This window comes from Zalophus californianus, chromosome 8, assembly GCF_009762305.2.
Source record: "Zalophus californianus isolate mZalCal1 chromosome 8, mZalCal1.pri.v2, whole genome shotgun sequence".
Taxonomy (NCBI): Eukaryota; Metazoa; Chordata; class Mammalia; order Carnivora; family Otariidae; genus Zalophus; species Zalophus californianus.
In genome coordinates, this window is record NC_045602.1 from 30,186,153 (window position 1) to 30,212,492 (window position 26,340).

The 26,340-nt window shown below is 43.6% G+C and overlaps 1 protein-coding gene across 4 annotated transcripts in view; it reads left to right on the forward strand.

Moving 5' to 3' along the window:
• CRIM1 (cysteine rich transmembrane BMP regulator 1) overlaps positions 1-26,340 on the forward strand; it is a 185,828-nt gene that overhangs the window by 142,575 nt on the left and 16,913 nt on the right. For 3 of the 4 annotated variants that reach the window (XM_027622860.2, XM_027622858.2, XM_027622859.2), the window contains exons 9-13: positions 880-1,036; positions 4,120-4,241; positions 5,410-5,619; positions 9,123-9,338; positions 12,987-13,208. In XM_027622860.2, coding sequence (XP_027478661.1) covers positions 880-1,036; positions 4,120-4,241; positions 5,410-5,619; positions 9,123-9,338; positions 12,987-13,208 — 927 coding nt within the window. The remainder of the gene's footprint in view (positions 1-879; positions 1,037-4,119; positions 4,242-5,409; positions 5,620-9,122; positions 9,339-12,986; positions 13,209-26,340) is intronic. The other variant, XM_027622861.2, reaches the window with a different exon arrangement.

Consider the following 26,340-nt stretch of genomic DNA (forward strand, 5'->3'; position numbering starts at 1 on the left):
AAATCTTTCTAGAAGACTTTTCCAAAGCTGATGTCTCTGGTAGTTCCTTTTGCCTGCCACCATAGCTTCTTCCCCACACCCCTTTTTTTTTTTAATTCTAAAATGATGTTATAACTGACTAATAGAGGACAGCTAAAACATCATTCCAAATTCTGCTAACAGAGGAGAGTTCAAACATTTCAGATAGTGGATAAACATTAATGTAGACCTTTTTGTCACATACGCGTTTTAGTCAGTGAGACTTACCCAAAGATCTGGCTATCTGTCAGTGGTCTGGAAAAAATACATAAATTGAAATACTGACTGACTATTTCACTTTATAACATGTTATTAGGCTTCTTTTTAAAGAAAGGGTAAGAAATCCTTTAGACTTCATATAATGTGCAGTATTATAGGATTGTATCTAAAGTTCCTAAGAGAAAACACTGTGTGAACATCAAAGAATGTGTGTTATTATAAGCATTTAGTTGGAGCAAAAGATATAATGTAGTTTGGGGTTTAAGTGTCTCATTCTCACATTTAAACATTAAATGGTGATCAGTAGTTTGAGGAACTCATAAGAACAAATTTCATGAAAAAATAGCACTCCGTTTCATCCATATCTCAAATAGTAGTCACCAGCCTGCTCTTTAGCACCAGATTGGAATACACTTCAGAAATCTGTTTTTTGGGGCTTCTTTTCTCGATTAGTACCAAGATGTGGAGTTATGTTGAGATAACCAAGGAATGGTGGCTCTATAATTTTTAACCATTCCTAATGCTATAGTATAATATAGTATAGTATTTACATCTGTGGAAGAGGACCGGAAGATAGTAGGGGCAGAACTGGAAGTGTCCGTGTGTTCATCAGCACCTCACACTCTCTGCCTCTCTTCGCAGGGGAGGAGCTGTGCTCGGGCCTCAAGCGAGGCTGTACTTTGGACTGCCCCTTTGGTTTCCTGACCGATGCCCACAACTGTGAGATCTGTCAGTGCCGCCTACGGCCCAAGAAGTGCAGACCCATAATCTGTGACAAGTATTGTCCGTTTGGATACCTGTAAGTATTTCTTAATTCATAGGATCTCTTCTTAATTATCTGTAACTTAATGAAACATCCATACTTATTTTTGTTAACTGTCTCATGTGTATGTGAATGGATCAGTGATGCACTGAATCCAGAATATCTATGCTTGCTTTGTTAAGTGAATCAGAGAGCAGCAAAAGGGGGGTTTTACTCTTAACTCTTTGATGAAGAGGGGCCAGAGCCTCATTCTGCCACTGTCCTTTGGGCCTCTTCTGTGAGGCTTCCTCATAGCAAGGGCCTTTGCACACTGCCAGAGGGAATGGAGTTGTCATGAGATCCCAGTATTGGACATGCCACAACTTTTCACAACCGTCCCAGTCACTGTTTGGTGATAATTTATTTAATAATGTATACTTTAAGATCAGTGGACAGCCACTCATTGGCCACGTGGAGCATGCTTATTTGCCATGCCTCCCTATCTTCCTTGGTGCTGGTCTGTAGTTTATAGCATCTTTTTCTCCATGTAGCAGTATCTTTTATGAATTCCCTTAGAGATAAGAACCATGACTTAGATTTTCAAAAATTCTTTGTTGAGCCAAACCCCAGGAAAATCTAGATTATCCCAGGGGGAAAAGGCAGTTCACATTTGTTTAGTGTCTATACCAATATCTATTTCTGCCTTTGTATTAAGCTGGTTCCCTAAAAGATTACCTTCCCTAATCTTGCTTTATCATTTTTATTCCTTAAAGATTTATTTATTTATTTTAGAGACAGAGAGAGAGAGAGAGAGACGCACGCACACGGGCAGGGGGAGAGGGAGAGGGAGAATCCTCAAGCAGACTCCCCGCTGAATGCAGAGCCTGACGTGGGGCTCCATCTCACAATCCTGAGATCATGACCTGAGCTGAAATCAAGAGTCAGCCACTTAACCGATGGAGCCACCTAGGTGCCCCATCTGCCTTTCCAATTTTTAATATATTTGTATAGTGCTAGTAATTATAAAGGACTTAGATTCATCATCTCTTGCCTGCCATCTTAAAGTTACCATTTTTATGGTTCCTCTTAGGAATTCTATTTTAGCAGGGATAGGGGAATCTTAATTCTAATTTTAGGGTAAATTGAGAACGCTCACTATCCTTAAAACGTCCCCAAATTAATAAACGGTCATTGTTCTTAATCCTAAAATAGGACTTTTATACCAGTGAAAGTGTAATTCTTAGCCTCGCTCCTAATGTACAATAAAGTATTATTATCATAATAGTAACTACAAACACCTGCTGCAGTGTAATGACAGCTCAGAATTGAGGTTCAAGTCCAACCTTCACCTTGGAGAGAAAGCCCTTAGAGGACTGTGGAGTCCATGTCATGTTCCTATCAGTAAGCACATTCAGGGAGGACCGAGTAGATCACCATAGCCAAATCAGTACTTTATCAGCTAGAACATGTGGTTTCAAGGGCAGCCTCTGAAGGAGAAATGTTGGCCAGACACCATATGGGAGTATTAGGACAAAGGCAGCCTTCCGTGCCCCTTATCCATACCTGCTGAGTGGACTGTTCCTCTCTGTGTGCAGCAAAGGCTTACGGAAGGGGTCGGTGGACAGGTGGTTGGATATCCAAATGAATGAACAAACAAATCAGGTAAAGCCTTGATAGAGCTTAAAAATGACATGTTTTCTGGCATGAGTATGAATAATTCATGTAATTCATTCTTCTCATCACATTGACATAAATATGTAGACCTCAGCACTCAGTTCTCATTTCACTTAGCAGATTGTGGTTTAATTGTCACTTGGGCAGTGGTATACCAAGGGTTTCCTATAGAGCTGTCTCCTCTCAGAGTCCCTTAATTTACCCAAGATGAAAAAGAACAGGAATTTTTTGTGTGTGTTTGTGTTTTAGTTGAACACCACTGTTGCCACTTAGGGCTACTTGGGGTGAAACCTGAGGGTAAATGGGGTAACTCCTCCTTGTCTGAGGCCCAGTAAGCCAACTAGGGCAAAGCCTGCAGAGGAGATGTGGAGCCTAGGAGAAGACTCGGGCCTGTGGCCTGTGGACGGGACACAGAGGGAGCTCCTCTGTTACCAGACCGTAACATTCTCCTTTTAGAGAAAACAAGGAATGTTTGTTAAGAATTTTTTTTCCCAAGAAAATCTTCACTTAAACTACTGTGATGTATTTCATAAACACATATTTATTTATTTAACATCATCTTTCCAATCACAAAATTTAGGTACTCTAGTTTATTAAAGTGCAGCCCTTTTCCTGTATCCCGCATGCTTCTTTATACCCCGTGTATAGAGCATTGTTCAGTTGATATTCTTTCCTCGCTAGTGAAATCATGAGTGGACCTTGATTGCAGGGCTTCTCAAAGCTTTTATTCTTTATCAGTCTTGGTCTGGCCTTCCCAGGTCTGTGGAGTCTTAGGTTCTCCTTCTGTCTGCTCTGAGTTCAGTAAGATGCTCATTAATATTACTACTAGTGGGGCGCCTGGGTGGCTCAATCGGTTAAGTATCTGATTTCAGCTCAGGTCATGATCTCGGGGTCCTGGAACAGAGCCCTGTATCAGGCTTTGCACTCACTGGGGATCTGCTTGTGCCTCTGCCCCTCCCCCCCACCCGTGCTCACTCTCTCCCCCCCCATAAATATATTTTTCAATCTTTTAAAAAAAGTATTTCTACTAGTGTCTGAAATTTCTCAAAGATTGTGGTCATGTGAGAAAGGTTTACCCTGACAACAGGAGGACTTTTGCCCCAATGCTGGCCTCCAGCATTGACCAACAATATACCCTTTACCATTCCATTCATGGAATTACACATTCATCTTTTTTATATTATGGTACTACTTTTCCTAATTAAAACAACAGTCATGTCATTGGGGTTCTGACAGTCACATCCCAGAAGCACATTAGTCCTTGGGCAATTCCAAACCTTGGCCATGGGTAAGTGGTGGTCACGGCCACAGAGAGCTACTTAGACATCACTCCACGAGTTTTTGAGAGTGTAAGTCAAGTTATTCTGCTTGAGAATAGTATCCCTTCAATGACCTTGGTCTCAGTGCTTAGACATCATTTGAGACTTTTGGATTTTCTGACCTCTGACAAAATTTTAATTACCCAGGAAGAATAAGCACAGCTGTGACATCTGTCGCTGCAAGAAATGCCCGGACCTCCCATGCAGTAAAATCTGCCCCCTGGGTTTCCAGCAGGACAGTCATGGCTGTCTTCTCTGCAAGTGCAGAGGTAAGTGCAAACCCATGACCCTTCTTCCCCCCACTTCAGAACAGCCAGGGCTCAGAACCAGAGAACAGGAGGACATCATGTAAGTGAAACAGTTTCAGTGACGGTTGTCTATTCAGACACAAATGTCACTCTCTACGGGTCCATCCCTTTTCCTTCCATCTCATTGGAATAAGAGCTCAGAATAGAATTTAAAGTAAGCATATAACGGACAAGCACATTTGACCAAACGAATGACTTCTCTGCTCTTCAGTTTTACCCATCTTAGGAACGTTAGCCTAGAGCAGCACCTTTACCTTGACCTCCGTAGAGTCTGCTTCTGTCGGGCAGTGGCTTGATACAATGATGCAGCAGAGAGCCCTTTTCGGAGCCCGTGAGGGTGGGCGTGGCTAAGCAGCCTGCTTATCTATTTTCTGGTAACACAGTTTTCCGTGAGAATTTAAACTTCTGAGTCAGCAAACGCCAGCCTCGGTATCTACATACGCACAAATCCTGGGCATGCATTTTGTCTGGGACTTCCCTGTTCGAGACGTCCCTGCAGCCCCGGGAACATGCACCCCGACTGCCATTTCTGCCCGTACCCCAGCTCCAGCCTGGCCACCCACCCCACCCAGTATGCTTTACTTGTCAACATGACCCACAGATTTAGCAGTAAAAGATCCCTCAAGTTTGTGGTGTCTTTTCAAAGTTAGGCAGTTATCACCCTTAACAGTGTCTTCAAGGGGTCAGTAAACAAAACTCTAGTCACTGCTTGGATTGTTGCACTGAACAAAAATCTGTTAAGTTTCAAGAGGCCCATGCTTTCCCCACTGGGTGATTTCTAGAGTGATTATTCCGTGTATATTAAACATGTATGTACCATTTGCTATGAAATCAGTGCTTGTTTACTGTAGAAAACATGAGGAAGTGGAGGGAAAGGGGTAGAAATCAACTGTAATCCCGTCAGTAGGAGAGAAACATATTTGCAGAGGTTTTTTTTTTCCTATTTTTCTTTTTTCAAAAGTGAGAGCCTATTAACTTAAATCCTTTTCATGAGCCTTTCCTGTGTCATGAACTGTCCTTTTGTACCCATGATTTTTGGTGGCTGGGTCGCATTACCTGTGAGGACACTACAGGCTATTTCTCCTGTGCAGTAGCTGCTTCTTTACCAGGCTGCCTTCTGTCTGTCCAGAGGTCCCTGCTTCAGCCGGGCCACCTGTCCTGTCAGGCACATGTCTGTCCATGGATGGCCATCATCATAAAAATGAGGAGAGCTGGCATGATGGGTGCCGGGAATGCTACTGTCACAATGGACGGGAAATGTGTGCTCTGATCACCTGCCCGGTGCCTGCCTGTGGCAACCCCACCATTCATCCGGGACAGTGCTGCCCGTCATGTTCAGGTAAAAGCTGGCTGCCATCTTGTGCGCTCCCTAAGCAAATGACTTCTGCCTTGCAGGGCCTCATCACATCTGTGACTCTGGGGGACACGCAGGGGACGACCCCCTGGAGCACATTTCAGCTCTCTGTGGCTTTTGTCAACGACGGCCACAGAATCAGCCAGGGGCTGTCAGTGATTTGCCGAGGACCAGAGGAAATGCTCAAACCCTAAAACGACTCTCCTCGTTTTTTGATAGTTTACTCAATGCTATAGGTCTTCAGACGGTATTTTTGTAAAGGATTGTGGAACTAGTGTACTTAGACTCTAGCTCTCCATTTTACAGATGGTGTATTAAGGCTGAGTGTTTTAGTTAATCGGAAGGGATTGATGCTAACTTTAGTCCGTAAAAGCTTATTATTCATAAGGGAATATTTGAGAGGGAGAGAATTATCAAAGTCTGTGGCTCTTGCCCCTTTTTAAATTAATGGCCATGTGGTGCTCTTGCCAAATGGAGATATTTAGAGTGACCACACATCCCAGACATTTAAAATCTTAATGATGGTAATCAAGAGAAGTTGCTAGAAGAACAGACCAGATTATATAACTCACGGGGGTCTGAATTACGGTTGTCAATAACAGTAGTTATTACCATAATACCTTGTCTAGTGCCTTTCATCCAGAGAGCTCAACATAGTCCTGCATTTATTATTTCTTCCTCTCTGCGGGCCACTTGAGTTAGGGAAAAATGTGCTTAGGCAGTTTTTCATTTGAAAAGGAGACTCAGAAATACTAGCTCTCTTATCCAAAGTCAAAGAATATGTCAGAAGGCCAGGGAGAAGTGAAGTCTCCTGATTCTTGTACCACATCTCTCTTAAAGTTGGAATGGATGTACTGTCGGATTTCAGAGTCCTCCTTACTTCTCCTCTGGTCAGTCCTGTCCCACACCTCTCTGTGAACGGACCCACCTGTGCAGTGGGTGCTGTCAGGAACCTGGGACCTGTCTTTCTCCAGCAAGGGAGGCCTGGCCTGAGAGGGGAGGTGGCCTTGCCAGCCATAGCCGGGGTGAGGAGAGGGACACTTGAAGTCCCTGTTAGCTCTGAGCATCGACACCCCTCAGTAACTAAGGTATCAAAGTGACAGGCGGCCCCCATACCCCTGTAGAGGACCAGATTATCATGTCTGTTTTGTTTTCCCCATAGTGCAGCCCTGTGAGTCCCACACTGAAAGTTTACTTTTTCCCATGTTTTGCTAGTTAAATATGAAAAACCACTAGTGTCCATTGACACAGAAGATAAATGAGCAGTTTAATGAAACAACTCTGTGTTGACGCTTTGGGGAAGGAAAAATCATTTGTTGCAATGAAGACCCCATGCTTTAATTTTAGGCATGAGTGTATGGAGTGTGGATGGCACCTGGGTCTTTGCTAAACTTGTACTCAGTGAAGAAGTCTCAGCCATACTGGTTCAAATGCAGAGACGTTACTAAGAACAGATGATGGACTTAACGAACTGCAAGTCAGTGGAACCAAAATGAGTTTTCTTTGTTATAGAGATAGGGAAAATTGTCATATAAACACACACAGGATTATTGATGTATTATTGTGGGTGGTGAATATATATGTATAAAACACACACACACACACATATATGGATATGTAGACATATTTTTTTCCAAAAACCTTTAGTGGATTACCATCTACATTCTTCTCATGGAGACCCCAGAGCTGTTGCATTCAGGGATTCCTACATTAAACATTTTCTCTCCTCTTCCATTCAAGGATCAGCTGTTTTCCTTTCTGGGATAGGTGAGCAGCTCCTAAACTCTCCTGATAGAAGATTCACCAAATGATACTGTTTCTCAGGTGTTTTCTCTCTCTCTCTCTCGTCTCTGTCTCTCCTGTCGCTCGCGTGTTTGCCATGAGGCATGGGCTATGGCAGAGAGGTGAGCAAGAGAAGACGCCTGCAAACACGCATCACTTTCTTCTGACCACTTCCCTCCGTGTCCGCGTGTAGAGGGGCAGTAATTGGGAGCCTCTCCTAGTCCTTTTTGAAAGGAAAAGGCAGTACGGGAGCCTTTTCCAACATTAGTTCATTGCTGCTCTTTCGAACAGTTTTTGCCTTCTCGGTAAACCATCTGGTCCCAGCTCACTTTCGTTATGATTTCCATCCTCTCCTCTTTGCTCAGAACTGCAGAGTTTGCTCGGGTGGCTTATGCACACGAGCCCTGGCTAGTGTCCGTTCCCTGTGATGTGTCCACTCGGTCGAAGTGCCAGTCTCTACGCGTTCCCTTGAGACAAAGCTGCGGGCACAGTTCCCTTCTGAGCTGGAAATCAGCCCACCCCACTGCATCTCGTCAGAGTGCTTGACTCTTGTGCTGACCACCACTTTGAACGTCACCGCAGCAGGGCTCCTCAGAGATTCCAGTTCTGAGCATGCCTGCACAGGCAGGGTAGCTGTCCTGGGGCCCAGTTACAACAGAGCTCCAAGCATGAGCTGGCCTGGGTGTCTCCAGACTGCTCCTCGGCAGGGTTCACCACTGTCAACGCCTTCTTGCAACGCTTGTTGTATTTGGATTACCCGAATATGCTTAATGTCCTCATACTGCTCCTTTCCCCAGCACAGCCTCAGGGCACCTCCCAGCATCTCTGCAGACAGGCTAAACATTCAGTTCCCTCTCTATCATTATCATCTCACCAAGACACCAAAATCGCCTCTCCTCCGGGGAGAGAAATCATAGTTATCATGGGTCTCTGGGCATTGACCTCTCCTGATGATGACATCGCCAAGCAGATGTTTAGTCTCAGGTGAGGGTTTCCAGACTGTTGATTCTGAAAGAGCATTCCTGCTCAGTTTGCTCACGGCTGCTCTCGATTGGGCTATGGCCCGCTCAACAGCCGGATGTACTTCCAAGTATCACCGTCCTCAGGATCCTAGAGATAATGAAGTGGAGGGGGCACAGATCAGTTGGAAATCGTGTTTAATCTGGAGGCATAGCCATGAGCCAAACGAACATAGTCTTGGGTTCAGATTCCTTGTTTGCCCTTAATACTGGAACCTCTGTTCCTCATATGTAAAATAGGATCCTAGCACCTACCTCACAAGGTCGAAGGTCGGTGTAAGGAGTAAATAAGATAGAGCACTTAGCATGGAAATTGGACCACAGTCAGCATTCAGTAAGTGAGAGATTGTTATTCTAGACACTTCCGCACATTCAGAGCTGCCCTAAGAGGCCCTGTTCTCTTCACAGGAAGAGTCCTCTCGAGGTAATTGAACTCCCTTATTGAATTCTGTCATTACTGTTGACAGACTGGAACCACTTGAACCTCCCTTCTTGAAACCAGCGCTTCTGCTGTTGCCTTCTGTTTCTGCGCCCGACTGTCTCTTCACTCTTGTCTTGATAGGAGTAGAGGGAGTTCCTCCACGGCCACTTCTCTGTCCCTTCGAGCAGACAACACCAGGTTCTTCAAGAGTTGGTGAGGCTGCAATTGAATAATTTCTTGTGTTTTCATTTTCTGTCATTTCCCAGATGACTTTGTGGTGCAAAAGCCAGAGCTCAGCACCCCGTCCATTTGCCACGCCCCGGGAGGAGAGTACTTTGTGGAAGGAGAAACGTGGAACATCGACTCGTGTACACAGTGCACCTGCCACAGCGGCCGGGTGCTGTGCGAGACGGAGGTGTGCCCGCCGCTGCTCTGCCAGAACCCCTCACGCACCCAGGACTCCTGCTGCCCGCAGTGTACAGGTGATTGCGCCGCGCCCTGAGACGCCCCGGGTGGGGGAAGGGTGGCGGAGGCTGCCGCGCAGGCGCTGTCATTCGGCGGGGGGGGGCCCCCCCGCGGGCCATGTGGAGCCGCAGGGGACAGCGTGCCGAGCCCAGGAGCCGCCGCCTGCTTCCAAAATGTATTCCCTTCCGTCAGCCACAGATTTATGTAGTGAATGTGCCTTGCACCTGAGGTGCCTTCAGGGGGGAAGAAAGATTGTCTCTTCTTCTTCCATTTTTTTTTTTTTTTTTTACTTAACTTTGTATCTCAAGAGACAGTCCTGCTGCACCAGATTATTCCAGATGATTTTGCAAAGGTGAAAAGTCGTGTTTGTCTTTCACAGATGTGAGGAGCGGTTGTTGATAAGTCATGTGAATAAAATTCTTTGAAATATATAAGGGTGGCAAAGATACTTCTGAGAATGTTAAACAGGAAATTGCTAAAATAGGAATAATATTCAACCCCTCGAACCTGGGGTGATTAATAGATTAAGATCCAAAAGTACTAATTTGACTAGCACTGCAAATGTACAGAGAGTATTGTTTTCTTTTTACTAGTCAGGTGATCTGTCCCTGGCTGGTAAACTTATGGTCATAATACATATAAGACAAAATTGTGTCAGGATTTTAAACCTAAATTCCTGATTTTGTAACTAAAGTAGCACTTGTAATTAACACCGGAATATATTCCTTTTTTCCAGAAGGTACTTTGTATATGTAACATCACCAAGTTGACAACACAACTAGTTTTATTTTGTTGTTGCTTAATCTTTGGTCTTTTCAATTTAAATCAATAACCATTTACCTTCTCAGTGTCTAGCCTTAGAGTTATTTCTGCTCAGTAAAACATAAACGTTTCTGTTTCATTACTTAATTTTTTTTATCACTCTTCTATTCATTTGCAAACCCTTGTAATGTTTTTCTGTTCAGTTCCTAAGGGGAACAGACACCCCTGAACACCTGGTGTTGAGTTTATTAACTTAAGCCTGGGTGGCTCGTCCTTTCTTTATGTATAACTCGAGAGATACTTAAGTGCCGGCCTTCATCTTAAACATTAGGACTTACTGCTTTATATATCAGTATTCCAAAGGTTACTCTTACATCTGTGAATAAGAGCATTTCTGGAATGCTCTTATTTTAAAATAAGTCACCTGCCCCATAATTGATCTTTCTGAACTTTCCATTCATAGTTGTGTTGCAGCAATTTTAAAAAGTCTTAAAATGCAAAACATCTTCTTCACAGTAAATTTCAACAGTAGCATTGATAAATGGTGTATTTCACATCTGGAAAAAGACCGTCTCTAATCTTAGGATACTTGCATTCTAACGTAGTCCAGAAACGAGATATATGTGCAATTAGAAGAGTTGTGACCCTCTTGGTGATTGTTTCCCCTAAGGTGCCCTGTTATCATTCCCTCTGTCCTTCCACTTTCCCTCACCTCTGGCCTGGTTTAGTGCGAGGTCTGGAAGTGGAAATGGGTTCACGAAGAAAGATCGAGCATCCCTGTGGGTGGTGATACTTCACCAAAGTAGGAAAAGGGAGAGAATAGAATAATACTTCTTTCTTTTTAAAGATTTATTAAATCTCTTTCATTCTGTATTGTTTAGAGTTGGAAAGAGGCACAGCATAGAAGAGAGAGGGAAATAGAATAGAAATAAAAAGAATGAAGGGACACCAGTGAAGGGATGGGTAAAAACAAAACAAGAGTTAGTAGTTGGAAAAGGAAGTATAAAGAAGGGGTCCCTGGGGCAGGAAGACAATAGGAGGAGAGGCCCAAAGAAGGAAGATACCGTGGGCAGGAGTCCAGATGACCTTTTCAGCCAGGATTGGGTTCGGGGTCGCCTGCATCTCAGCTTCGGCTCCCTTCTAGCACTGACCACAAGTTCCCGTGTCCCCTGGGGCCTTCTCTAGGCCTTAACAGGAGGCCTCCAAACTCTAGGGTATTCATTTCACCTGTTTCATAGCTCCATCACTGCTGTCCCTGCTTCCTCTTCTAAATGTTTAGATGTGAGACTGGACACTGCTTGCAAGGGCGAAGCTGTCATAGCCCAGAGGAACCTGGTGGCAAAATTATCCCTGGACGTGGATGACCCCGAAAAGGTCACTTTGAAAGTAATCCTCTCTCACCGTCTTTAACCCATATAGATGTCATCTGCGGAACCGTGCCTAAAATTAGACCCAGAGCACATTGGGAGCAGTGGAATTAGTGTCTCTTTTCCCCTTGGGACTGCCTTTGGGACTGGCAGTAGGAAATAGGGTTCCATGATTTTGAGGAGAGGGCACGGGCCCAGCCCATTTTGCCAACTGCCCTCTGTTCCTCAGAGAGAGCCCAAAACAAAGCAACTGCCTCGCTTCTCAGAGAGGCTCTTGTCAAATCCAACTTCGTGGCTGTCAGATGTACTCCTGAGGTGGATAGAAGGAGAATGTGACTGTTAGAGCTTCCACATCACGGGGATGACTACCTGTCTATCCCAGTTAGGTCTGTTGTGTGGCTGAAAACAGCAGACTTCATGAAATTGATTCTAAGAGGAGCATCTGATCATCGTTTTGACCGTGTGGCCCTTGAGAAAATGCAGAGGTTTGCTAGGGAGGACATCATGGCTGTTTCTAAGCTCTGGAATGGTGAAGGTGGTTGATGGTGTTTTATCAGAAGCCCGGTGACATTGCTAACCTAGGGACCTCACTATCATGTTTTTCTTTGTTATATTCCAGTCAGGTTTCTGCTTGAGCGTACAGCTTTTTATGTAATTTCATTGAATGCCAAGACCCAAAGAGATCTCTGGCTTTTCTGGTAATACTCCTTTCTGTTTCAAGTTGTAACTCTATCTGAGAGCACTCTGGTCAAAGTCTTTAAATAGCAAAGACACAAACGACTTGGTGGATGATTTCTAAGTAGATTTCCTGTCATCTTTCAGCCTGAACATCAGGATACCACACATAGGTGTTTCAGTAGGTGCAATGAACGTTTGTTTGGGTATTGATTGGTTAGGATGGCACATAGGTACAAGTCATAGAAAACCCAGCAACAGTTTCTAAACAAATAGAAGTTTCTTTTCCATTCATTACAAGAAGTTTGGAGGCAGATGATTTGGTATCTTAGAGATATCAAGGTCCTTCTACATGTATGATAAGGATATTACAGCTTTAGGCAGCACACTCGGATTCAAGGCAGGAAGAGTCTGGGAGGAACACCACATCTGCCTTCTATCAAGAAAGTAGATGTTTTCCCAGAAACCTGCTCATTTAGCCACAACCAGGTGACATGGCCTCCTGGAAAAGCAGGGCACAGGATTGTTCTGACTTACACCTAATGTGATCCAAATCTTCAACCACCCACCCCGCCCTCCAGGATTTTGTTCAGCTCCAGAGCAAGAGTAGAGTGACTGTTGTGCAAACTACTTAACAGAATCTCTGTAACAGGTCTTTTGTGGTCTTTATTGTTTTGCTTTTAAAATGTAAGACCCTGCACAAATCAGGCTTGCTGTTTTGTTTCTGAGTCATTTTTACGGGAGGCACACAGAGCCCCAGTGACCGAGTGTGCTGTTTATAAGACGGAGTGAAACTATGTGGCACAGTTGCTGGCCGGTAGCATCTCCTTTTCCCAGCTGACCTTACGTTCCTTTTTCCAGACGAACCTCCTCAGCCTTCCTCATCCCATAATGAGAGCGTGCCTAGTTACTGCAAAAACGACGAAGGAGATATCTTCCTGGCAGCCGAGTCCTGGAAGCCTGACGTTTGCACCAGCTGTGTGTGCATGGATAGTGTCATCAGCTGTTACTCTGAGTCTTGTCCGTCGGTGGCCTGTGAAAGACCTGTTTTGAGGAAAGGCCAGTGTTGTCCCTACTGCATAGGTAAGACCAAGAAAAACAATCCGTCGTTTCTACCGGTGGCCGTTAAATCCACACTGACAGCCATTTGCCCAGATCAGTTCATGTCTGTGACCTGTTACACGGACCCAGAGAAGGGCTATGAGGCAGGAGGGTGACGTGAAAGATGTGTTCACGAGATACAACCTGTGAGGAATGAGGAGAGGCTCTCTCAGGATGCCGCGATGTTCCCAAGCTGTCCTCTTCTAGTGGGCTCCTTTGCTGTTTCAGGATTTTCAGTATTGAACCCTCTTTCTCCACCCAGTTTTTTGGAGTCCTTTTGTCCATATACAAACACACATTAAGGTACACTGAGTGCATGAAGCTTGCTGCTCCCTTGAAAGCCACTAAATACGAAATACCGATTTAATGTCCCAGTAATTCCTCTTGTCTGCTGACACTGAATTGATTCCATTTCGACCATGCAGTCAGTTGTCCGTGTTGAGGGCCTAGGGACACAAAGTGAGGCAGGCCTGAGAGACCGACAGAGTCCGCTCCTTCTTGTGACCCAGGGGGTGTAGCCTGTCAAAGGAAGACGTCCGTATGTTCGCCCTGGACGTCTGTACTGAAGCTGCTCTTGGGGACAGAAGCCAGATGCTGCTCTGGAGTCCAGAAGGCAAGGCTCAAGACAGCTGGCTACTCTCATAAAGGCACAGTCCCCACTCCAAGGCTCTCACTTTTATTCCTTTTGTATTGAGTAAAGCTCATGAAGTCAAGAGAAAGACAATGATACATCTCAATCCAGTAGTGAACCTACAATCAGAGTAGCAGGTAAAAAACTAGGGGGCACCTGGGTGGCTTAGTTGTTAAGCATCTGCCTTTGGCTCAGGTCATGATCCCAGGGTCCTGGCATGGATCCCTGCATCGGGCTCCCTGCTCGGCGGGAAGCCTGCTTCTCCCTCTCCCACTCCCCCTGCTTGTGTTCCCTCTCTCGCTGTCTCTCTCTCTCTGTCAATTAAATAAATAAAATCTTTAAAAAAGAAAAAAGATCTTTAAAAAAAAAATTAGACAAGCTATATTAATGGCAGGTATTATGCATTTACTGCTGGAGTTTTTTGCATGCTTTCTAGATACAAGTAATTACACATATTTGGGGTGATACTTGAGGAAAAGGAGAGATCTTCAGGCCACGGTTCTTTGTAGCAATTCCTACAGATGAACTGATGAATGGTGCTCAGGTACATGTCGGCCATAACTCAAGCTTATCAAGACAGCTCCTTCTCCTTGACTGTTCGACCTCTGGCCGCTAGATGGGAGATCACTTCCTCTGAGTCTTATTCTCCATGTTGGTATATAGAGAGATGGAAAGACTCTAAAAACACAGTTTCTGCTCTCAGGAATTTTACAGAGCTAAATTTTTCTCAGTGTAATGGCCAGAGAGTATTTAAATGTATGTTTGAAAGCTGAATTCTCTTCTTTTAACAGAATGACCAACTTTGGAATTTATTCTTCAAACCATGATGCTTTTGAGAGAGAAATGGGTGCTATTAATCAGGATGGGGCAATAGCTCTATACCAGGAGTGTCCCAAGCAAATCAGGACATATGGCTGCCCTACTTTTTAGTGACCAACAATGTTGGGTTCTGCTCTAATACCCATAAGCTTCGTAGCTCCAAAGTGGAGCCAAAAAAAGTGTCAGTGCATACATACATCCAACTGAGTGCTACTTCGTTTCTCAAAGAGCTGACCAGTATTTATATAGAAAATGTAACTGCCTTTGGTGAGATCGAAATAAAAGGTATAAGCTGGCCACTATTTCAGGCCAGGGGATTGGCGGAGAGGGAGATGTACAACCAGGACTACCATATTTAAATATCGGAATTTCTGTGCAGTTTATGAATCAGTCAGGGGTGCTTAGGTCATACTTAGAAAACCAGGACCCAGGAGGCTGCGAATTCCACATAACCTTCAGAGGAAAAATCTGGCGGTGAATCTCTCTCATGTTGAAAATTCGTGGATTATTTTGTTTAGATTAAAAAGTTCTTGTGCTTTGCTGCTTAATCAGTAAATTTATAATTAGTAAATTATTCATCTAGTAAGTTTGTTTCTGTATGATAAATAGTAAATCCTTCTTTTTCAAAACCAATTTAACAAATGTAATCTCATGGAAAGAAACCTGCAAGTCAGTAGTCTGTGTCTTTCTTGTATTTTGTTGTTGTTTGGGGGTTTTTTTGTTGGCTTGTGTTTTTGGCCCTCCTCTTTCCTATTCCAATTCCTTCGTGATTTAGACTATATGTTCTTTAGTGTGGAGAGAGAAATACCAATTCGGTCCAAATTTTTTACTTTGACTTTAAGTTAGTTGGCAAGCACTTTCACCAAATTTTGGTTCGTCAAGCTCATACTAGTATAGCGGAAATTATGTTTCGGTTGTTACCCCCCCCCCAAACACACACACAAAGATGCAGGTATAATTGTGTCATATAAATCTAAGGCTTATTATCTTCAGGGTAACATATTGGGGAGACTTAACATTTGATGAGTAATACTGTATGCTGTTACTCCATCTTAGCGTTTCAGATATGTTGTTTTATTTTTCAAAGAGTCACTGAGCCCCTGAAGGGGGTATACATCATCTGTATTTTGCAAGTAGCCTTGTTAGATTGGCCTTCATCCTTTCTCCCCTTGTGTGCAAGCATACGAAGTCAAGTTCAGTCCATGACTGTGACATGAGGATTCCCGATCATACCCTCCAGTTAGCTCCCTTGGCCTCTCCAGGCTCATTCTCTTATCAGCTTCCCGTCAGCCCAGCCCTCTGCAAGGGCTCCAAGCCCAGGCAGCGCCAGCAGCGGCAAAGCCTCCATCCCCATACAGAGACCACGTAGCAAAGAAACAGGCCATTATTTTGCCTGCCCTAAAGCACCCGATTATTTCTCCAGTAGGCCCAGAGGACCAGTGATTGCATTGTCTCCAGTTTTAGGCTCTCTCGGTTTGAAACCAGCTCCTTCTTAACCTAGATCATCTGTTCCCAGGATCATACGTGCCTCACCCCAGCCTGCAGGGCTGACCTCACCATGGCTGTGGGTCCCTGAATGAATATTCTCCCTAATTAGATCTCTCAAATACAGATTTCTAAAAACCTCAAACCAGCCTTTAATCTGACTTCTTTTTTTAGTGATAAAACCCCTAAACAAAAGCATGCTTCTTTCACCTTGTGAAGTATCCTTTTTTCTTACCATAAGAGAATTGAAAAGTGGTGATCCTATGAAAAGTAGTATAATTATGAATATTTGTATTCCTTTCAGCTAAATTATCAAGTCACTAATGTGCCATGATAATGCTTTTCTTTTGATGTGTGAAGGCCTCATATGTGTGCTAATTTAATAGAATGTGTAATACAGACATAATTAATAGGATTGATGATTAATTTTGAAAAGTGAACAGCTTTGTCTCATTAGTTATAATACCCCTCATTTGGGAATTCATCCTTGTACTAGAAAGAAACTAAGTAGTAATTACCCAATCATTCTAATGGAACACTTTCTGATTCCCTAATTTTTTATATTCTAGTTTTCTAAGCAAATACAGATTTAGATTTTATTTTCATAGGCTTTTTGACTGTGCTGATGGCTTAAAGAATGGGGAGCAAGAATCAAAAGATGACAAGCACGTAAGTCAGGTGAAGGTAGAAGGTCTGGTGGGAATTCTAAGGTGTGATGGCAGATTGGATATGTGGTTCCTTGTAAACAGCAGGTGCCTTCAGTGTGACACACCTCACTGTGCACAGTAGTGCCATGGCCTTCTCACTGACTACATCCTACGTGCCTTCCTAGAACCTTTCTAGAGCAAAAATGATTTCAGTGAGATCTTTATTCCATCACTCCCAGATGACAGTAAACAATTCAGCCAGCAACCCTTACCTAGTAAGTGCCTATGGGGATGCTGGCCCTGACCACGTCACCCTTGCTCTGATGTCTTTGTTGGTGATGCTTCTGCCAAGGACCAGATTCTAGCAGCTTCTCTGAGGGGCACCACTATCAGCATCCCAGTGGACCTTCACTTTGTCCAGAGGCTCAGTCATTCCTGGACAATATTATAAAGAAAGAGCATTACATTGATCATAAAGACCTTTGTTAATTTAGCTTATGGGGTCCTCAAGCCCGTATTGCTGCTGCCTCATACCTGCTGTTGACTTTGGAAATGAAGATGCTCAGGTGTGCCTGATGATCGAGCCAGTCTAATTGAACAGGACTGGTCCTGAGTAAGCAATTCCTGTGTCGGCCAAGTCCTGTTACTCAGTGCATAGAATATTGTTTTGAAACTCGGAATTTGGCAAGTATTTATTTATTTGTAACCATTGGTGTGTTATTTTAGAAAATATTTGAGGTCAGATATTTAAAGTCCTATTTGTTGGCTGGAAATCTCTGAGTCAGTGCATCTTTCTCACTTAAAAAAACTTTTGCCAAAGGACAGTTCTTTTTGGATCCTAATCAGTTGTTTGTGTCTGTCTGTGTGTGTTTATATATGAGAGATACGAAATGAGGTACTTACATGTTATGAAAGTATATATATACAGGTTATAAAATCCGTATGTATGGTGTGAACAAAGTTAAGATACTCTCATTACATGCCTCTCAGTTCAGTATCTTTTAAGTGTCTTTAAGTATCCCTATCTTCAAGGGTCTCTGAAAATGAGTTCTGTTATGGGTAGCACCTGATCATACATCTTTCTGATTAGAGGTTAGCTATTTTTTATATCTATTATATATATCTTAATATTTAAGGTAGAGCTTTCATGTGGAGTCAGGCTGGCTTGGCACACTCCATTGGTTGTGATAGTACGATTCTGTTTCCTCTCTTTTGTGATCTTCAGCTAGAAAATGATCAGTAATATATGTCCTTAGGAGGGCAGTGTCTACAATTTCTGTCAAGTCAGTCTATTATACATCATTCATTTTTGTTTAGATGTATGTGTATGATTATGCTAATTCGTTTAGGTATCTTTTCTTAGAGATTACACATATAAATAGTATCTCTGTGGAACATCTGTTGATCATTGAGTACTTAACTCAGCCCAGGAATCAAACATAGCAAATATTTAATTCCACATCTCTTAAGACATACAACCCATAGAATTAAAGGTTGTACCTTTTTAAGCTATAATGTTATGAGACTGGTATCTCTGTTGCAACATTTTTCACAGCTATTTCTCCAGTGTGTTTTCTTAAACACTTACGTGTTCTGGAAAGAGAACTTACTTTGGAGCCGAAGGGTTATGATCCCACCTCTGGCACATGCTAGCTTTATGTCTCAGTCCTAGGATCTAACCCTAGCTCAGTTTCCCCATCTCTGAGATGGGGACGGTAATGTTGTTCTCTGCTTCGCTAAAGTGCTGTGAAAATTAAGTGAATAATGCACACATGTAAATGTGCTTAGTCAACACAATGTGAACGCTCGGCTTAGTTCAGTGACAGCTCTTCCAACACGGAGTGCAGCTGATCTGGGTAATGTGCCAAATGGATTCTGGTATTGCACTTTAAATATAGCACCTACCTCTCTGCAAGAGAAAGGCCTGGATATAGCATCCCAATGATGAGCTGTTGAAGGACAAGAATATTTTAGGTAATGCTTCCATGGTGTACCTCGTCCTGCACACTCTTAGCTTAAACAGCCCACCACTGCTTTAGTCACCGTATTGTGATCCAGGTGGAGGCAGCATGCTTTCCAAGGCTCTGTAGTGCAGCTGGGTTGGGGCAGCGCCCTGCCCACAAACCTCAGAGCTTCACTGTCCTTTCATGCCTCTGGACGTTGCTGTGGGAGAGAGAATGGGGCTCTTTTAGTTTTTGTTTACTTTGAGAGGCTGGTCCCATTTGAGGAGTCTGTGAACTTACAGTGCATGATCCACCATGATTCCTACAGAGCACGTGGCCACTGTCATCAGGAAGAGCTGAGGTATGCTTCCTGAACATTCTTCAGAGCTCTGGGTTCTTGAGGTCCCAACACTGCAACCAGGTGGTCCCAGATAGTGCTGAAGTGATTTAAGCGGAAGGGAAGGGGAGCAGGATGCTTTTCTGTGTGCTGTTTAAAACTTAGAAGACTGCAAATACTCTGGTTGTCATGCACTCTACTAACTTTGGAATGGGTCTCAAGTTGTTGCAACAGAAATAAACGGCGTTTGATTTCAGTCTCTTTAGGTCTTACCCTGCACCCTGGGAAGCACCTCATCCTGCTCACTCCATATGCTACTTTCTGTTTGTTGCTTGTGTCCTTTCCAGGCCCTAGCTGTGTAAACGGAAATTCCAGTAAGCTTCTGAGTAGCATCGTCCTTACCTGGGCTTCAGCACACAGTCTTCCTTGAAAGAAGTCTCTTGCGCAGATCCACGAGCACATGCCTTTCACCTCTTATTTCCATCCAGGAAACCAACCCTGATTTTGGACTCTCTAATGGTTGGGGGAAAGACCCCTCTACAGGAGGGTTACATTTCTGATGAGGGCATGTAATCAGACCTGATATTAGCTGGCAGACCCTGATGGGATATTCTCGGCCACACGCAGGCTGTGACGACAGGAACTTTCTCTGGGAAGTCCAGTGGTTTCCACTTCAGGGTTTTCTTAATAAGATTCTGTACTCTTTACATAGATGGCTTCCCTTATGTCCTAAGGGAGGGAAGCGTGCTGTTTTCCTTATTTAGGCCACTTTCATCTTTCAATTTTCCTGCCTGCCTTTTAGACTACATTGTGTATTTCCATAATGATTTCCATGTATAATCTCCATGAAGGACTGTCGGCCTTGTAAGAGATGGGACCTCAGTTAAAGTTGAAAATGGAATGTTTCCCTGAACTTTCATCCATGAAGTGCTTACTTGACCCATAACAGATGGTTAATGCACAGATTAAGTCCTATCACTGAGAAATAATGTCCTCTTGGCATGCAGTGGGAATCAGCCAGAAGTCATTGTAGTTACCAGTTTGGTGAGATTTCTATTCCTAGAGCTCAGGAAAGTTTATAATTTTTTTTAGTGACCTTATTACCTATTTTTTCCTGTATGTTGAAGAAACCTGAAAGGTTCTTTCGGCCTTTATTAAAATATACCTAGACTCCCACCCCAAGAAATAGAATAAAATAAAGCATAAATGGACTGCCAAGAAAGTTGGCAAATATTTCTTGAATTTTTAGCCAAAAACCTTGAATCATGCACTGACAGAATTACTGTATATTAGACCTGTGCCTCATTGAAATTGTCTATGCCACCTGCATTCGATTTCAGCAAGACTTCGTCAAGTTCCGCTTTTCCATTCTTCTCCAGTCAAGAAAGGTCCAGTGCTCCAGCCTGTTGAAAATCAGTCTTCATCTATGCCTACGAGTCTGTGCACCTCTTGGTGACCTGCAAATTGTTTGCTCAGACTCCTTCTTTGTTGTGGTTTCTGTTTGTCTTCTCTTAATATAAACAGAAGTAAAGCTGGTTTCTCAAATAAGAGGCACACACATTCAATTTCTTCTGTAAACATAGAGTTTGTACCCAGCATGTGCCCAACTTTGGGATACAGAAATGAGAATGAGATCACAGGCCGGGGATTTGAATATTTCATCTGTTAAAAGAAGATAAAATATAATAGTAGCATCTCATTCCTTTGTGGCAGTTAGAGAAAGATCACTGCAGTGCAGTGTTAAATTTATAAGCGAAAATTTTTGAAGGCACTTTCTCTACACTTCCCAGAGTCAGCTGCTTCACTGGTGATTCTTGGCCGCCATTTTCACCCCCTTTTCTGAATCCCCTGTCACCCGTAGTGTACCTCGTACCTTCTCACACCTGCCTGAGAGATCTCTCACTAATGCTTCTGTAAGTCCCTCGGACCTCAAAGTTAAGAAACCAAATCGAAGCAGAACGTTGTCAGCAGGACCTGCAGTTTACACAGCTTTCCAAAACCTTTAGCATGTCTGCCTGGACCTGGAGTCCTATAGAGCTGGTGAGATCTCCCGATCCAGGAGCGTCTCCCCAGGGGTGGAGACCTCACCTGCCTTGGGCACTACTGTGTCTCCGGCATTCAGGACTGAGCTATCACAGCGATGCGTAGGAAGGAGAAGCACCCCTCTACACTCCTGTGGTGGACTATTTTGCAGCGGGACTTATTCCAAGAATAAGAGCTGCATTTAATTTCTTGGCCTCTGGGATCCCAGAGTAGATTACTTCTCAGAACTCTAAATAGTCACTGAGCTTCGAAAGAACTGATGCCATTTCTAAAGCTGCCTACCTTCCTCCCAGGAAGTGACTCCCACACCACCACTCTGACTTCATGACCACCACAGCCAGATTTAGAACTTGAAGCATCTGTACAGGAAAGTTGTCTCCTGGCAGCCATTGAAGAGTCCAACTATGGCATAGGTTCAAGTGGATCTTCATTTTCAGATCCTTCCACGGAGGACGGAGGAGGGAAAAGTCCGGAGATGCTTCCTTTTCTTCAGAGGCTAATGTACATCCCTCATCATGGTCCGATTCAGAGCAAGGCCTGAGCTACCACATCAGTGATTCTGAAACACTGAATTGGATCTTTATAGAGGAAGAAACCACCACAGCTGTGGAGTCTAGGGTTTCCCCAGCAGTTAATTAGCTTTATGGTATAATAAGTAAAAATAGCTCACGAGTAAAAGCAAAGTCCAACTTTAATAGCCTCTTAAGACATCTTCTCTTGAAGTAAGACAGCCAAGTTTGAACAGTTGGAAAAGTAACCTTGAAAGGAGTTAAGATTTCAAGGCCTTGCACTTCTTCCTCCCCTTTTTATGAAGCAGAATCAGGGAAAACGAAAATAAAAACAAAAACACTGAGTTCTCCAAATTCCACCACTGAAAGACATGGCATACTTTAACTCTAGTCCTACATGATGCCGTATAACGTTGCTTATATTTGAATCCAAAGGCGATAAGACATGTCTGTGCACTCCCTGAGTTAGATGGCCCCACAGAAGGAGCCACCGCGCACAAGTGCCCTGGGCTCCCAACACGCGGTGTTGTGGGTGACTGCAGAAGCAGATCTCCATCCATCCTACAGCAGAGACTTTGTTTCTGAAGGAGGCCAAAAGTCACTTCAAGCCTGGTCTGATGGATGAGAGAGGCCCGAGCTGAGGAAACCAAATATCAAAGCTAATCTAAACCAAGGAGTGGCCATAAAATAGTAACTATCTTCATTGCATGTGTCAAAATTTGGCTCTGGATGCCTCTGCAAAAGGAAAATTCCAAAGCCATGTGAAGCAAGGGCAGTATCGTTGGAATACATTTATAGCCCTCTACAGTGACTGCTTAGAAGGGGATCACATTTGTTTGGATATATAACTCTTGATGTGTTTGTCCGAAAAATAAACCTTATTATATTAGTGTCATACCTCATGTTTCTCTTGGAACATTCTCCTCTAATCCTCTTCTTCCGAGAGAGATGTTAAAGAGAGACTTGCCTAAGACTGTGAGTCCCCAGTAACCACTTCATTATCTATGTTCCTTCATAGGACTGTGCCGGACGTATGATGCAGTTAGTTGAAGGGTAAATTACCTTTGAAGACGAAGACCTTAACCCCCAACAAAAAAGGCGAAGGGCAGGAATTCTGGTGCCCATTTTTTTTAGAGTTAGTGAGTAATCACCACGTTCGTTTGTGTGGCACAGGAAGTGGCCCTCCCTGAGGTTACCCTGCTGGGTACAGGTGGGCAGAAGGTGTGTGGAGACAGGAGCCACACCCACCTTGGTTCCCATCCTGGCCTTGCCACTTGCTAGCCGTGCATCTTGGGCAAGTCACGTAATGCCTCGGTTTCCTGTGGAATTGGGGTAATACCCTGTCCCATTGGGCTGTGGAGATCGAATGGAACGACTCCTATAAATCACTTAGCACAGTGGCCGGTACGCAGTAGGCGTTCAGCAGGTGGGAACTCCTATTATTCGGTATCAACAAATAAAAATAATGTCATTGTCAGTGTAAACAAACCAGTTGGAGTGATAAATAGAACAAATGGTATAGCCCACTCTGTAACCAAATAATAAACCACCTAGACCACTTTTAGTTGGATGTTCCCATGTCTCCATTTCTACATCCTTCTTCAGCCAGAGTGCTTAAAATGCTTTTACATGTACTTCTAGTCAGACTGTGCTCCTTCCCACAAAAGACTACAGAGACTTTATTATGTAGAACCTCACATTGTATAGAATGGTCGCCATGTCTCCCTGTAGACAAAGTTGTTTCTAAAACTCTCTGACAGCTTTCTCAAATTAACCCAACTATGCCATGGAAGGCGGTGGCTTAACCAGGAGCAGAAAGAGCCTGTGAGAACTAGGGGACACCGAAATCCATCAATCAGCCCATGTGACTCCATGGTTTCAAGGCCTCTGTTTAGATCTTTGCCCTTCAGGTAAAATTTAGTCAAAAGTAGAATATTTTTATAAAGCCTCATTAACCAAACTCTAATGAATGAATCTGGGCCACATAGCAGCCACCCTGGAAAGGATTAGTCAGGGCTTTCCAAAAACCAAGAATCCTCCATGTATTTCACATGAAAATTCAGTAGAGTCTTACATGTGGCTTTGTTTTAAAGCACCTTTGAAGAAACACACTTGATCATTATGAAACGTACTGATACTGTGGTTCAAACTGATCAGATGTGAAGATCCCATAGAAAACACTCCCTCTAAGCAGTGGAGGGGAAGCATTGCTCTGTCACGGTCTCTGAAATGGATCTCCTCTTGGACTGAAGGCCGCGTCCTCAAGCCTGCCTGTCCTGACTTAACACACCTATAGCTAACCGTGGCTCGCCCCACAGCAGCACGTCGGAACCAGCTTGGCCCTCCCCTGACGGTGTTGTGTACTTCCCAGGGAGGCTCTGGCACATTGGAGACCACATGAAGATGGAAGGAAAGGAGCCACTGAGTTGAGCTCAGCATAGAGAACCTGAGCCTTGTAGTCAGATGGAGCCAGGGGATTATGTGGGCTCCGCCACGTAGTGGTTTGGTTACATCAAGTTGCTTCCGCTCTGTAAACCTGAGTCTCCTCAAGAGAATAGACTGCCCTCCTTCTTAGGGTGTCTGTGAGGCTGAATGGCAGTGAGTTCTTGAGCACAGTACCTGGGCACCATGGATGCTCAGCAGATGCTTTTCGGTTCTTTAATATTTGGCACCTAGATCCCTCTTTCAGAACCATCTGGTGTTTCTCTTATCTCTACCATTTGTCTCCTCTGATCTCCAGTCTTTAAGAAGGTCAGCTTTGAGAATGCTAGAATGCCGTTCAGTATCATTCAGTTCTTAGATCTTGTGGCCTCGCTGAGCTCTGCACCGTGAACTTCAACATTGGCTTAGAGTTTTGTGCAGACCTTGAGGTCCCTCAGTCCTGCAACCAAGTGCCTTTATAAGTTTAAGGTATACAGCATGATGGTTTGAGTTACATGTATTGTGAAATGAGTACCGCCATAGGTGTAGTTAACATCTGTCATCTCATATGGGTGCAATTAAGGGAAAGAAATTTTCTCCTTGTGATGAGAACTCTTAGAATTTATTCTCTTAACAACCTTGCTGTCTGTCCCACAGCAGTGTTAGCTGTAGTCATTATGTCGTAATCACATCCCTAGTGTTTATTCATCTAACAACTGGAAGTATGTACCTTTTGACCACCCTTCTCCAATTCCCATCCTGTCACCCCCCCCCCACACCTCTGGTAACCACAAGTCTGATCTCTTTTTCTATGAGTTTTGTGTTTTGTTTGTTTTTTTAGAGTCCACATTTCAATGAGATCGTGTAGTGTTTGTCTTTATTTCACTTAGCCTAATACCTTCAAGGTCCATCCATGTTGTCACAAATGGTAGGATTTTTTTCATTTTTATGGCTGAATAATATTCTATTGTATATATATAACACAACTTCTTTGACCATTCATCCATCAACGGATACTTAGGTTGTTTCCACGTCTGGGCTGTTGTAAATAATGCTGCCATGAATGTGGCACGCCTGGTTTTTGGAATTAGTTGAAAATAATCTTGAAGGCAAGATGCTTCTGAGATAATCTGTGATGAGCAGAGCTTAAATGAAATAGAGATAAACCGGTAGAAGTACCTGGAAATTCAGTCCATGTCAGCCCACTCCCTGAGGGGAATGGCTTTATTGTGACCACAGAAGCCCCTGGACATGGGACCCATCTGGCTCACCCTCTGAGCGACTGCGTGGAGCCTGCTGCAGTCCTCTCTCGGGGGCTCCCAGGAGAATGCATCTCAGTCTTCCTTGCTATCACATGGCTACTTTGAATTCTTAATCTTCATTGAATTTAGGAAAGTATCTATTTTTTTAACAAAATCAAATAAGGAACTTCAGTTTCACCCAATATATAGTCAGAGTTCTTGGTTCAACCCATCACCTCCAAGTCATTCAGAGTAGTTACTTTCTTATATCATTTTATAAATATTCTTTTAGAAATGATCTACAGTTGCTGAGTCAGCAGTTACATGAACACTGTTATGCTGTAGCTCTGCATTTGATCTTTGGGTGTTTCTTCCATGGTTTAGTTTTCTTACAGTCTACTTAGATTCTTCAGAATTGAGCCTCTAGCATTTCAGAGAGCACCACACCACATAGCCAGGTGCTCTAGAACTGGGCTCCGATTAAGCTCTTCCCCCTCAGTATCCTCATGTGTGTGTATTTGGGGGTTGGGAGGGGTCAGGTAGATGATGCATGCTCGTGTGTGTGTGTGTGTGTGTGTGTGTGTGTGCGTGCGCACAAGATTTCCATTGCTGCCTACTTATCAAAAGTAACTGACATTCATTGTCCAAAAAAAAAAGGTGAAGGGAAAAACTCACCAATTCTAATGTAAGTTTCTATTAACATTTTCATTTCTTTCTAGACAGTTTTTAATTTTCCTCTTTACGTGATGGAGCTTGTACTATACGTGATGCATTTTAATAACTGCCCAGTATTCTCTCATATGATTTCATTGAATCATTTAAACATTCTCTTATTGTTAGACACAGATTTTTTTCCCTAACTTCTTGTTGTTATAAATAATATTGTGATGAACATCCACCAGAAAACACTACTTCAGGACTTTTCTGATTTCCTTGGGATAGATTCCTAGAAGGATTATTGGCTCAATGGTATATAAACTGCACAGAGTCACAGGAAGGGAACCACCAGTTCTGCCGATGACCCCACACGATCCACTT